At 47.3% G+C, this 14,421-nt stretch overlaps 1 protein-coding gene across 1 annotated transcript in view; it reads right to left on the reverse strand.

The window, feature by feature from the left end:
* The window catches only part of LOC121583081 (zinc finger SWIM domain-containing protein 6-like), a 70,968-nt gene that overhangs the window by 25,761 nt on the left and 30,786 nt on the right, over positions 1–14,421 (reverse strand). Inside the window, exons 2-9 of the mRNA XM_045226843.1 lie at positions 10,337–10,693; positions 9,430–9,578; positions 6,329–6,479; positions 3,629–3,808; positions 3,259–3,429; positions 2,719–2,865; positions 2,216–2,362; positions 1,532–1,792 (exon numbers count right to left, since the gene is read on the reverse strand). Of these exons, the coding sequence (XP_045082778.1) occupies positions 1,532–1,792; positions 2,216–2,362; positions 2,719–2,865; positions 3,259–3,429; positions 3,629–3,808; positions 6,329–6,479; positions 9,430–9,578; positions 10,337–10,693 (1,563 nt within the window). The remainder of the gene's footprint in view (positions 1–1,531; positions 1,793–2,215; positions 2,363–2,718; positions 2,866–3,258; positions 3,430–3,628; positions 3,809–6,328; positions 6,480–9,429; positions 9,579–10,336; positions 10,694–14,421) is intronic.

The following is a 14,421-nucleotide window of genomic DNA, read 5'->3' on the forward strand; positions in this document are numbered from 1 at the left end:
AGAGGGGAGGACAGACTAGGAGAGAGGAGAGACTAGGAGAGAGGAGAGAGGGGAGGAGAGACTAGGTGAGAGGAGAGAGGGGAGGAGAGGCTAGGAGAGAGGAGAGAGGGAAGGAGAGGCTAGGAGAGAGGGGAGGAGAGACTAGGAGAGACTAGGAGAGAGGGAAGGAGAGACTAGGAGAGAGTAGAGAGGGAAGGATAGACTAGGAGAGAGGGAAGGCGAGACTAGGAGAGAGGGAAGGAGCGACTAGGAGAGAGGAGAGAGGGAAGGAGGGACTAGGAGAGAGGAGAGAGGGGAAGGACAGACTAAGAGAGAGGAGAGAGGGAGGAGAGACTAGAGAGAAGAGAGACTAGGAGAGAGGAGAGAGGGGAGGAGAGACTAGAGAGAGGAGAGAGGGGAGGACAGACTAGGAGAGAGGAGAGACTAGGAGAGAGGAGAGAGGGGAGGAGAGACTAGGTGAGAGGAGAGAGGGGAGGAGAGGCTAGGAGAGAGGAGAGAGGGAAGGAGAGGCTAGGAGAGAGGGGAGGAGAGACTAGGAGAGAGGGAAGGAGAGACTAGGAGAGAGGGAAGGAGAGACTAGGAGAGAGTAGAGAGGGAAGGATAGACTAGGAGAGAGGGAAGGCGAGACTAGAAGAGAGGGAAGGAGCGACTAGGAGAGAGGAGATAGGGAAGGAGGGACTAGGAGAGAGGAGAGAGGGAAGGACAGACTAAGAGAGAGGAGAGAGGGGAGGAGAGACTAGGAGAGAGGAGAGACTAGGAGAGAGGAGAGAGGGGAGGAGAGACTAGGAGAGAGGAGAGAGGGGAGGACAGACTAGGAGAGAGGAGAGACTAGGAGAGAGGAGAGAGGGGAGGAGAGACTAGGTGAGAGGAGAGAGGGGAGTAGAGGCTAGGAGAGAGGAGAGAGGGAAGGAGAGGCTAGGAGAGAGGGGAGGAGAGACTAGGAGAGAGGGAAGGAGAGACTAGGAGAGAGGGAAGGAGAGACTAGGAGAGAGTAGAGAGGGAAGGATAGACTAGGAGAGAGGGAAGGCGAGACTAGGAGAGAGGGAAGGAGCGACTAGGAGAGAGGAGATAGGGAAGGAGGGACTAGGAGAGAGGAGAGAGGGAAGGACAGACTAAGAGAGAGGAGAGAGGGGAGGAGAGACTAGGAGAGAGGAGAGACTAGGAGAGAGGAGAGAGGGGAGGAGAGACTAGGAGAGAGGAGAGAGGGGAGGAGAGACTAGGAGAGAGGAGAGAGGGGAGGACAGACTAGGAGAGAGGAGAGACTAGGAGAGAGGAGAGAGGGGAGGAGAGACTAGGTGAGAGGAGAGAGGGGAGGAGAGGCTAGGAGAGAGGAGAGAGGGAAGGAGAGGCTAGGAGAGAGGAGAGAGGGAGGAAGGAAGGAAAGACTAAAAGCCCTTTCTGCTTTCACAGCTACAGCTCAGCCATGGAAACACACATATTCCACACAAGCCTATGGAAGATTATTTTACACTTTAACCAATAACCAAAGTAAAGGACGATGGCTTGTGTGTGTGTGTGCGTGTGTCCTCACTCTCTAACAGGAAGATGGCTTGCTTGCGGAAGATCTTGACCAGCGTGTCATCCAGCTCCACTTCCTGCAGCTTGGCCAATAGCTGCTCTTCGTTGCGACACACCTTCTCCTGGGCGTACAGCCCGTCAGGCATCACCCTCTGCTGGCCTAAGCCAATCAGAGCAGTCTCCACGGCCAGCGCCACATACGATTCACCCTCGCCTAGCAACCGCTGCACTGGCAACCGCTGCAGCTCCGCACGACTCACCACACTGGAACAGTCTGAGAGAGAGAGAGGAGAGAGAGAGAGAGAGAGGTCAATGCCCAGTAGTCAGTGTGTCTGTTCTTTGAGGGTTGGAGGCTCCCACCTATTCCACACCACTGAGGGTCAGGCAGTCCCAAACGGCACCCTATTCGATATATAGTGCATTACCTTTGACAACGGCCCAGGTCAAAAGTATTTGGGACAGGCCCAAGATCACCAGCTATTTTTTTTCCATATCACTGGGCCAAGCTTAGGGTATGCCTTGACTATGTTTGACTCGGAGAGGAGAAGAGAAAGAAGAGAGGAATGTGAGCGTACGGTGATGGGTGAGAGGGGGAGGAGAGGGACCATCTGAGTGAGAGAGATGAGACGAAAAGATTCAAAGAAAAGTAGAGAGGGAGAGAGAGAGACAGAGAAGACTAGATTAATATGTTTTGTACCTGAGAGGTCAAGGCAGGTGTTGGCCCCCTCCTCTGCCCCCCGTCCCGTCTCAGTGAGGGTGCTGAACAGCGTGCCGATGGGATCCAGGGGGTGACCCACCCAGCCCTCCATGTTGGTTATGGAGGTGACGGCTTTATGGAGCAGCTCTGTCACGGAGAGGACACAACACATGTAAACTACAGTGCACAACACCCAGCATCAACCCTATTAGGGTTGAAAAGTTACAGTAACTTCGCAAACTTCCTCCAACCGGGATTTCCAGAAAATCTGGGAATTTTAGGACTGTTACCAAATTTGTACAACCCTAATCCCTATTGACACAACATTAACAACGCTGTAGCAACGTCCCAATTAACAACACTGTGTGCCTCAACTATTTATTGTAAAGAATGCTTTCAGCAGGTATAAGTGCCATTTCATTGGTGGACATCGCTTTAGTAGTTAATGGGGACCTAGAACTGTCATATAATAATCCTATTTCATCTAATAAATGCAGTCTGACCTTTCTTATGTCTGCGGAAATGCTCCAGTTGTCTCTGCTGCTGCCGCCGTAGTGTGTTCACCACGGCAATGGCCAATCGCAGCGCTTCACGGGGGTAACCATGGGAACGCAGGGCATCCACCCGAGCACAAGCCGTCGGGACATGTTCTGAAAAGAGAGAGAGAGAGAGAGAGAGAGAGAGAGAGAGAGAGAGAGAGAGAGAGGGAAAGAGCGAGAGAGACAGACAGACAGACAGACAGACAGACAGACAGAGAGAGAGAGAAAGAGAGAGAGACAGAAAGAGAGAGAGGGAAAGAACGAGAGAGAACGACAGACAGAGACAGAGAGAGAGAGAGAAAGAGGGAGGGATTCATGTCTTTATGCTGCGTGTCTTGATCATGTTCTATAAGGCTTTTGGCTTGTGACCACTCATTTTGGCATAGGACAACACACACACACACATATACAGACACACCGTCCTCTCTCGCCCCTTTACACACACCCATCATCCCGATACACACACACACAAAAAAAAACATTCTCACATACATACACACTCACCGTGCCACATGGGCCATCCACGTGCGTCGAAGAGCGAGCCGTCCTGGTTGTCGTGGTAACAGTAGTTGGCGTAGAGGTCACTGGCGATGATGTGCTGCAGGTGACGGTCCTGCCAATGGAGATCACACGCCTCGATGGCCCGTGTGAACACCGTCCTGTGGGGACGCAACTCTGACAGGAGAGAGAGAAACTAGCATTAGACTGAGGGGAGGGAGGAGGAGGGATAGAGGGAGAGGGAGGCACAGGAGGGAGGAATATTTCAAACGTTAGCTTCAGGCTAACAACAGAGAGAGAGAGATGAAGCGAGAAAGAGAAACGCAGGGGAGATGGAGAGAACGAAAGAGAAAAGAAAGAGAGACCTGTCTCACACCTTGGTTGCCATGGGCACCCTGAGGCAGGGAGTGGGTGAGGTTGGGCAGATCGTTGCCATGGTTACCATCCTCCCAGGGACACACTTCCACGCTGTTCCACCTCCTCAGCTGTCTGAGCCACCAACACTTCTGCTCCGTCTTACAGTGGGGGTTTAGCACGATGCACATCCACAGGGCACCTGAACACACACACACACACACAGGTCAGGTCTCATCCTACCAAGGTCATGTTTGACTTAAGGCTCAGATCAGGAGAGTATTATGAAGGTGGTAAACACAGAACCAAACCAAACTGCAGGTAACAGAGGTCCCACCCATCTTTTGTTTTTCACCCAAAAATGTGTGTCTATTGTTGTGTAGTTATTTAGCAACACTAAAGAAATGGGTATTAAAGTTCATCCAACTTTTCAAAGAAGTCTAGAGTTTAGAAAGCAATCAAATCAATTTTTTCACCCCAAACAATTTGAAGGGAGTCGCATACTTTGTAGATGTAGATGCAGTCTTGAACTGACACACAATGCAACTTTTCTTGTTGACAAACTCTTTGAAAAGTTGAAACTATTTGTCCTTCACGTACTGTCAAAGACACATCAATACTAGCTAGGTAAACAGAAACAAACTAAAGACTAAAAGTGAAGAAATCTCAGCGGATATCACAACACATTCAGGAATATATAGGACGACGGTGTCACAAAGACAAACCAAAAACACATCAGCTAACACACGCACGTACACACACACTCCGCTATTACAACTACAATTGGGCATTAGGCAACGATTGATGGACGAAAGGGGGAGGAAAACATTGAGAAACACAGAGAGGGACAAGAACACAGAGAGGGACAAGGACAGAGAGAGAGAGAGAGAGAGAGAGAGAGAGAGAGAGAGAGAGAGAGAGAGAGAGAGAGAGAGAGAGAGAGAGAGAGAGAGAGAGAGAGAAAGATAGATGGACAGAAAAAAGAAAAGGAGATCAAGTAGCGGAGGAATGAAGGAAGGCTTTGTGTCTGGAGGAGAGGAGAGGAGTAACGGCCCTGAGGTGAAAGACAAATGAAGAAAGCAGCCGAGCCGAGAGGCAGCATTTGCCACACATCAAGCAGGCCGATAAGGACTCTGGGAGAGAATTTGATGTCTGGGCTTCAAAGCATTGTTACACTTCCAAAAATACAAATTAAAGCAGCAAAACTTTCACAGTGTGGGTGTGTGTTCATGTGTCTGAATAAGCCATCCCTAAAAAGCAGAGAACAAGACCAGAAGCAAAAAAGAGACAACTAAACAAAACAACAACAAAGGCTGGAGATAAAACAGCTGTCATTGTCATGGTAACAGACTGTCCTTCTAGTGATTAGGAGTAAACAGCCAGTAATCCATTCAAAGACCCACGCTTAGTCTCCGCGCCTACCCAGAGGGCTGGTGTGTGTGTGTGTGTGTGTGTGTGTGTGTGTGTGGGTGTCAGAACATAGGATATAGAAATGAAAATAGGAGGTTGAAATTTAGGAACTTTTCTGTCCTCATTCACACATGAGTAGGAGAGCAGAACTAACATAACATAGGCTACATAACCCCAAGATCTGTGTGTGTGTGTAATCTGTACTAATGCGAGTGCTTCTTATCCAGCGTAGATAATAAATAGTATAGTATTGTGGATAGCGTGTGTAGGAGACAGTGGCATAGATTCATCATAAAAACAACAGCAGGCAAGGAAGAGCGTTTGTGTAGTCCGTATCAGTACAGTACATAAAATAGCCTACTGTATACTCACCGGCTAGTTTATTAGGTATACCCATCTAGTACCGGGTCGGACCCCCTTTTGCCTCCAGAACAGCCTGAATTCTTCAGGGCATTCTACAAGGTGTTGGAAACGTTCCATAGGGATGTTGGTCCATGCTGACGCGATGGCATCACGCAGTTGCTGCAGATTGGACGACGGTACATTCATGCTGCGAACAGCCCGTTCCATCTCATCCCAAAGATGCTCTATTGGGTTGAGGTCTGGGGACTGTGCAGGCCACTCAAGTAAACTGAACTCGCTGTCATGTTCCAGGTGATGTTTTACGACTCCTCAATTGTCCAGGGTTGGTGATCGCGTGCCCACTGGAGCCACTTCTTGTTTTTAGCTGATAGGAGTGGAACCTGGTGTGGTCGTCTGCTGCAATTGCCCATCCGTGACAAGGATAAACGAGTTGTGCGTTCCGAGATGCCGTTCCGCATACCACTGTTGTACTGCGCTGTTATTTGTCTGTTTGTGACCCGCCTGTTAGCTTGCACGATTCTTGTCATCACCTTCGACCTCTCTCATCAACAAGCTTTTTTTGTGTCTACAGGACTGCCACTGACTGGATGTTTTTTTGTTTGTCTCACCATTCTCGGCAAACCCTAGACACTGTTGTGTGTGAAAAGCCCAGGAGGCCGGCCGTTTCTGAGATACTGGATCTGGTGGTCCTGGCACCGACGATCATACCACGCTCAAAGTCGCTTAGGTCACTCGTTTTACCTATGCTAACATTCAATCAAACAGTAACTGGATGCCTCGATGCCTGCTTTATATAGCAAGCCACAGCCATGTGACTCACTGTCTGTAAGAACGATCCATTTTCGTGAACGGGGTTCTGTACCTAATAAACTAGCCGGTGAGTATGTGTGTTTGCAAATATGAATTAATTATGCTGCTCATTAGTGTGTGTGTGTTTGTGTGTGCTCACCTAGTTCGTCCCAGAGTTGTCTGTACTTGTCGGTCATGGTGGTGCCCTGCTGTCTCCACAGTGCCAGGCGAGGGTCGGCCATGAACTGTTCTGTGATCAGTGTTAACATCCTGGCACCGTTGGAGTCACGCATACGAAGCATCTCCCTCACCTATGGGCCAGGGAGGACAGCATCAGCATGTGTGTGTGTAAAGGACTCAGAGAGCTTATTGCAGACAGACATTAAAACCGGGGGCGGGGCGGGGTGCTAATGGTCAGTCTTTACATAGCGGTCAACACATTAGTGCTAGCTAAAAATATCACATTAGCGCTAGGGTTTAGTCTGTGTCCCTAATGGAAGCCTATTCCCTATGTGGTGCACTACTTCTGACCAGAGTCCATAACATATTCCTTATGTAATGCACTACTTTGAGTCCAGATGGGCCCAGATCAAAAGTAGTCAAAAGTAGGGAATAGGGTTTCACAGGCAAAATATTTGTTGTTAGCACCAGGCTAAATATTAGTTGTTAGCGCCAAGCTAAATATTTGTTGTTAATGCCAGGCTAAATATTTGTTGTTAGCGCCAGGCTAAATATTTGTCATTAGCGCCAGGCTAAATATTTGTTATTAGCGCCAGGCTAAATATTTGTTGCTAGCGCCAGGCTAAATATTTGTCATTAGTACCAGGCTAAATATTTGTCATTAGCGCCAGGCTAAATATTTGTTGTTAGCGCCAGGCTAAATATTTGTTGTTAGCGCCAGGCTAAATATTTGTCATTAGCGCCAGGCTAAATATTTGTTGATATCGCCAGGCTAAATATTTGTTGTTAGCGCCAGGCTAAATATTTGTTGTTAGCGCCAGGCTAAATATTTGACATTAGCGCCATGCTAAATATTTGACATTAGGCTAAATCTACACTAGAAGAGCATATCACAATGCAGAGGTTGGCACAGCAGTTAGCCTGTCTCTACACCAGAGGAGTGTAAGTGTACATCAAGGACTAAAAGCAACATCAAACCTCAACAATGGCACTGTTTAATGTACATGCCAACTGCCATGGTAATGGCCCTTTAGACTAACAGAGTAACAGTATCTTTGAACTGAATAGAAACAACTTGGCTGTGGAAATTCACTGGTAGAAATGCATGCAGCCTTTTGATGTTAATGAGTTTGTACAGTGGGGAAAAAAAGTATTTAGTCAGCCACCAATTGTGCAAGTTCTCCCACTTAAAAAGATGAGAGAGGCCTGTAATTTTCATCATAGGTACACGTCAACTATGACAGACAAAATGAGAAAAGAAAATCCAGAAAATCACATTGTAGGATTTTTAATGAATTTATTTGCAAATTATGGTGGAAAATAAGTATTTGGTCAATAACAAAAGTTTCTCAATACTTTGTTATATACTCTTTGTTGGCAATGACACAGGTCAAACGTTTTCTGTAAGTCTTCACAAGGTTTTCACACACTGTTTCTGGTATTTTGGCCCATTCCTCCATGCAGATCTCCTCTAGAGCAGTGATGTTTGGGCTGTCGCTGGGCAACACGGACTTTCAACTCCCTCCAAAGATGTTCTATGGGGTTGAGATCTGGAGACTGGCTAGGCCACTCCAGGACCTTGAAATGCTTCTTACGAAGCCACTCCTTCGTTGCCTGGGCGGTGTGTTTGGGATCATTGTCATGCTGAAAGACCCAGCCACGTTTCATCTTCAATGCCCTTGCTGATGGAAGGAGGTTTTCACTCAAAATCTCACGATACATGGCCCCATTCATTCTTTCCTTTACACGGATCAGTCGTCCTGGTCCCTTTGCAGAAAAACAGCCCCAAAGCATGATGTTTCCACCCCCATGCTTCACAGTAGGTATGGTGTTCTTTGGATGCAACTCAGCATTCTTTGTCCTCCAAACACGACGAGTTGAGTTTTTACCAAAAGTTCTATTTTGGTTTCATCTGACCATATGACATTCTCCCAATCCTCTTCTGGATCATCCAAATGCACTCTAGCAAACTTCAGACGGGCCTGGACATGTACTGACTTAAGCAGGGGGACACGTCTGGCACTGCAGGATTTGAGTCCCTGGCGGCGTAGTGTGTTACTGATGGTAGGCTTTGTTACTTTGGTCCCAGCTCTCTGCAGGTCATTCACTAGGTCCCCCCGTGTGGTTCTGGGATTTTTTGCTCACTGTTCTTGTGATCATTTTGACCCCACGGGGTGAGATCTTGCGTGGAGCCCCAGATCGAGGGAGATTATCAGTGGTCTTGTATGTCTTCCATTTCCTAATAATTGCTCCCACAGTTGATTTCTTCAAACCAAGCTGCTTACCTATTGCAGATTCAGTCTTCCCAGCCTGGTGCAGGTCTACAATTTTGTTTCTGGTGTCCTTTGACAGCTCTTTGGTCTTGGCCATAGTGGAGTTTGGAGTGTGACTGTTTGAGGTTGTGGACAGGTGTCTTTTATACTGATAACAAGTTCAAACAGGTGCCATTAATACAGGTAACGAGTGGAGGACAGAGGAGCCTCTTAAAGAAGAAGTTACAGGTCTGTGAGAGCCAGAAACCTTGCTTGTTTGTAGGTGACCAAATACTTATTTTCCACCATAATTTGCAAATAAATTCATAAAAAATCCTACAATGTGATTTTCTGGATTTTTTTTCTCAATTTGTCGGTCATAGTTGACGTGTACCTATGATGAAAATTACAGGCCTCTCTCATCTTTTTAAGTGGGAGAATTTGCACAATTGGTGGCTGACTAAATACTTTTTTCCCCCACTGTATATGAAAGGAGATATAAAGCAATGTTTCAGCCACTTCTGCTAGTAATACTTCTTGTTTTAAAGTTTTACAAAGAGAACCTGTGGGAGGATGAGAGGAGGAGAGTACTCTGGACCAGACTGAAGAGATTCAGTGTCTACAGGAGGAGAGTGAGGGAGGGGGGTGTGTGTGTGAGGGAGGGGTGTGTGTGTGGTCCTCTGTAGCTCAATTGGTAGAGCATGGCGCTTGTAACGCCAGGGTAGTGTGTTCGATCCCCGGGACCACGCATACCTAAAAATGTATGAACACATGACTGTAAGTCGCTTTGGATAAAAGCGTCTGCTAAATGGCATATTATTATTATTACCTTGCTGAACAGCAGGTTGAGTTGTTTCCCAGAGCCGTGGTATCCTCCCTGAGAGAGGAAGAGTTTCACCTGCTCCTGGACCTGCTCCTCATCCAGGTGCCAACAGTTCTCATCATCTACACTGGCTCCTGCTGTGGGGTCTGGGGCCCCTGCACACAGAGAGCGAGACAGACAGAGACACAGAGAGAGACCAGAGAGAGAGAGAGAGAGAGAGAGAGAGAGAGAGAGAGAGAGAGAGAGAGAGAGAGAGAGAGCGAGAGAGAGAGAAATAAAAGTTAGTAAAACACACAGTCATCATCCACACTGGTCCCTGCCGTTGGGTCCGGGGCCCCTGCACAGACAGACAGACAGCGAGAGAGAGAGAGAGAGAGAGAGAGAGCGAGAAACGTTAGTAAAACACACACAGTTTCATCATCCACACTGGTCCCTGCCATGGGGTTTGGGGCCCCTACACACAGAGACACAGACACAATGAGACAACACATTATTTATTAATTAAATAAATAACTCTAAAATGATATCTACTTTTAGGTAACTTGTGGAGCTGGGGAAACCTGTATATTCTATATTTTTTTCTCTCTGCATTGTTGTGAAGGGCCCGTAAGTAAACACTTCACTGTTAGTCTACACCTGTTGTTTACAAAGTATGGGACAAATAGAATATGATTTGATTTTATCCCTCCCTCGTCCTCTCCCTCTCTCTTCTTTACCCTTCTCCCTTCTTCTCCCCCTCTCTAAGGTAAATAAAAGCCAGGTCTATAGTGTTGATTAGAAGTGGACAGACCATTTCGTTTACAGGCAGCATCAGTCTAATGAGCAGCATTGATCTCCCTTTACCTTTATCACACAATCAACGTCCTCAGTGGGGCCTACGTACACACACACACACTCACAGAAACACACTCACCGTGGACCTGGTTGATCTCTGAGTTAGTTGACAGTATCTCATCAGCCAGTTTCTGTGCGGTGGGCAACACCTCCGTATGATGCACTGATATCAGGTACTGGACAAACTTCTGCAGCTGATCTCGGCTCATCTGGAACAGCGTCTCTGAGATGGGCAGGTGCAGTTTGACCTGCTCGGGCTTCCGTACGCGGTACAGGGCCAGCGCTACAACGTGGGCGCAGTAGAAGATGTCCTTGTTGCCGCAGCTGCAGGTTACCGCGGTGATCTTACAGCGGTCGAAGCTGACGCTCACGCTGCAGACCATCTCAGGCTGAGAGGATGTGGCCGGGTCTGTTACCGTACCACTCAGATGGAACCCTGGGAAGGAGGAGAGAGAAAAATATTGAGAATTAACAAGCCTTCCATCCACTATAAAATAAAAGCCAAGGAGAGGTGGTAGAGAGTGAGAGAAAGGGCTTGGGGGAGAAAAAAGAAGAGGATTTACATTACATTCTGATTGGGACATCACACAGAACTGAGGACATAGAAGCCCAAACCTCTAAAACCTTTAAACAACATACACAAAAACATCCGGCCTGGGAGATGTTTATTAAATCAAACAATTCATTACTAAGCCATGTCCTCTCCATAAAGGCATGCCATGCGTAAGGGTCAAGTAGACCTTCAGAAACCTTATGAAATGGGTGCAAAGATATATTCCATATTCCCCTAACATCAAATCATGACCACATTGAGTACAGAGAGATGTCCTGTGGCACGGAAACAGAGAGGGCAGGTTGGGTCAGCAATGATAGCAAGACAGATACAGTGAGTGTGAGTGTGGAGTGCGAGTGAGTGAATAATGGAGCCGGCTCATTTGAATAGTGTTTGATCTCCTCCTGAGCTCTGCATTTCCAGAGGCGGGGGTCATTATGCATCTATGAATATGCATGAAGAGGGTGGGGCTGCAAGTGCTGGTCTAAAACACACACTGATGAGCATATGAAAGAGACACAGCCAGCGTGAGATCATGCATTTATTAATATTGGGGAGGGGCCAGGGAGACAAAGCGCATTATGAATTAATTTATGCGCTGAGGAGAGAGTTAGAGAGATAAAGATAAAAACGTATTGGGGCCAAGTGGAGACATGCATGTATAAATACACTTATCAAAGATCTGTGGGTGCTGTGATATCAGGCGTGTATTAACAGGGATATCTAAGCTCCCACAGCTACTCGACATGGGGCCTGCATTACCAAAGGGAGGCTTGAATACTGCATCCTTTACAAGATGAGACCCCAAACCTACCCTATGATAAATCCTTTATGAAGAATGAATGGCTAATGAGGGAGTAGTTAAAGGTAGACCTCTGACCTGTAAGTGTGTTTGTTTGAGCCCTTACAGGATCCCCACAGCCTGTGAATGGAAGGATTCCGCCTAAGCCGTGTCTCAGAGCAAGAATGCTACTCTTAACAACAGTGTGTGTGTGTGTGTGTGTCAAAAACAGGTTCAGTGTGTGTTCTCCAGCCTTTCCCAGTCCAACGAGTAGAATAACAGAACATCAGAAACATGCAGCTCGAAGACAACTTGGCAGGTCTGATACACGCCTGTGGAAAAAGTAACACCTACTGTCACTTATCATTAGCAGACAAGAAACACACAACAGGGAGAATAGGAATAGAAAGGAGACGTCAAACGAAAAGATTGATCTAATACAATGCCAAATATTTACAAGCAGATAGATTCCATAACACAACCAACAGACTGCTGCCTGGGCTCTTTAGTGGGTCCTCCCTCACTTTCTTTCCTTCCCTTCCTCCATCCATCTTAGTTCTCTCCCTCTCTGTTTGACAGATGGGTCAGTAATGAGTTTTCTTCTTCCTCTCCTGTCCACTGGTCTGGCCACCACAAACTGCCCCTATGTGAAAAATTCACTTTTAATTTAGCTAAGCGCTGAGCACAGGAATATAACCATTTACACACACACCCTTCTCTCCCTTTTCTTCCCCTGACTGCTGGTTGGTATGAAACCTTCAGTATCTCATGTGCTAGCTATTAGACTGTGTGTTCCCCTCCCCTGCCCCCCTCAGCCCCCTCCCAAAGTGCAGCTAAGGGCTGTTTCTGTGTGTTGGAGAGGCCAGCACAGACTTTCAAAGGAACCATGGCAGACATTTTTAGAACAAGGCCTCTGTGAGGTTGCCCTAGAAACCCCTCATGACTGCGCTGGTGAAATCACACTTGGCTTTGAGAGAGAGAGAGAGAGAGAGTGAGAGTGAGACAGAGAGAGAGTGAGAGTGAGAGAGAGAGAGAATGCAAGCAGTAGAGTGTGTGTGTATATGTGTAAACGCACAGGGGCCCCCAGACCACCCATACACTTGGGGGCCCACATCAAAGCACTAGCCCAGATACTCCCTCTCTGCTTTGGAAACCGTATGAGTGGTGAGAAGCCAGCAAGCTCTCTCTTGAACAGCTACAAGCCCTCCTTCCTCACATTCAACAACATGGGGCCCCCAAAATACCAACCCCCTGCTCTCATTTCAGGGAGAAGGAGAGGCCACAGCCCCTCCAAAATTAACCCACACAGACCCACAGGAGCAAGAACGTAGGCTTTATATATGGGTCCTATAATAAAATGAGGTTGAGCATTCCCACATTAAGAGACCCAGTCGAGGCTGGGAGGCTGCTTGCCTAAGCACAAAAGCTCTCAGTGTGAGTGTGCAACCGTCCACTGGGGTAAATTAGATTGAGCATCATACATATATTTCCCCAATCAAATTAAGATTCCAAGTCAATGGAGAAAATTCAGCCACAGCGGCGGGTGGATCATTAACTTTATTTGCTGAATTGGTTTATGAGTGAATGTCACTTTAAATCTAATATGACACAGTCGTGTGTGTGTGTGTGTGTGTGTGTGTGTGCGCGTGTATCTGTGACCGTGTGTGTGACTTTTTCTCAATTGGATTTGCTCAACTGCGTCCTCTCTCCTCCGTCTTCTCTGGCCTCCTTTTGAAAAAGGTCAAAGGTAATCGAGGAGAGGGGAGGAGAGGGAAAGTGGTAGAAAATGTGCTTGTATGAAATGAGACTCCTTCTCCAATCGCGCGACATCATGCTAATGAGTTTACAGGGTGGAATCCACAAATAAAAGTATAACGTGATAAAAACAATTTTGCTAGTTGTGTAATACATTTTATAGATTAAAAAAGAGAGGACGGGGAGAGAGGACGGAGGAGGGGCTCCCGAGTGGCGCAGCGGTCTAAGGCACTGCATCTCAGTGCTTGAGTGCTTGAGGCATCACTACAGACCCCCTGGTTCGATTCCAGGCTGTATCACAACCGGCCGTGATTGGGAGTCCCATAGGGCAGCACACAATTGGCCCAGCGTCGGCCGGGTTTGGCCGGTGTAGGCCGTCATTGTAAATAAGAATTTGTTCTTAACTGACTTGCCTAGTTAAATAAAGGTTAAAGAGACGGCGGAGGAGAGAGGAAGGCGTGCAGACTTTTGCCCAAATGAGAAAAGTCCTGTGTGTGAAAGAAAGAAGAACAGAGATGTAGGCCTATATAGAGAGAGGATACAAAGAGGAAAAGAGAAGTGAGGCCCATTCGCCACTTTAGCTTTGAGATCTTATCAAATTAACACATGAGCTACAGACAGACATGGAACAGCTCAATCCAGCACTGCACCAAAGCTAGCCAGAGCCAGGGTCCATTTCAGCTCAGCAGAAGACCGCAGTAGAAGGGGAATGGATCCTATGGTAGTCAAAGGAATCCTACAGTATGATATCTAAAGAGCACAGTGCTAGTTTGGAATTCCATATGGCCTGAGTCAGAGGACCTGAAAGGAGATCTGACCAGCATGTGAAGAATGGTGCAGCTCTAATGCAGGAGAGGAGAGAGGGTGGGGTGGAACTAGAGAGATGGGATGAATATCCCTATAGGCCCTGGTCCATTTGGGATGGACACTTGGAGGTCTGGGTGGAACTTAGAAACCTTTGAAAAGTGAGTGAGCAATCTGTTCAGCCCTTAGGCCTAGATTAGTGATGTCATCATCTGAAACAAGCTCCTAAGAGGAAATCTGAGAAGTAAGGAAAGATTCAGAGGTTTTAGGG

Source organism: Coregonus clupeaformis, chromosome 18, assembly GCF_020615455.1.
Source record: "Coregonus clupeaformis isolate EN_2021a chromosome 18, ASM2061545v1, whole genome shotgun sequence".
Classification (NCBI taxonomy): Eukaryota; Metazoa; Chordata; class Actinopteri; order Salmoniformes; family Salmonidae; genus Coregonus; species Coregonus clupeaformis.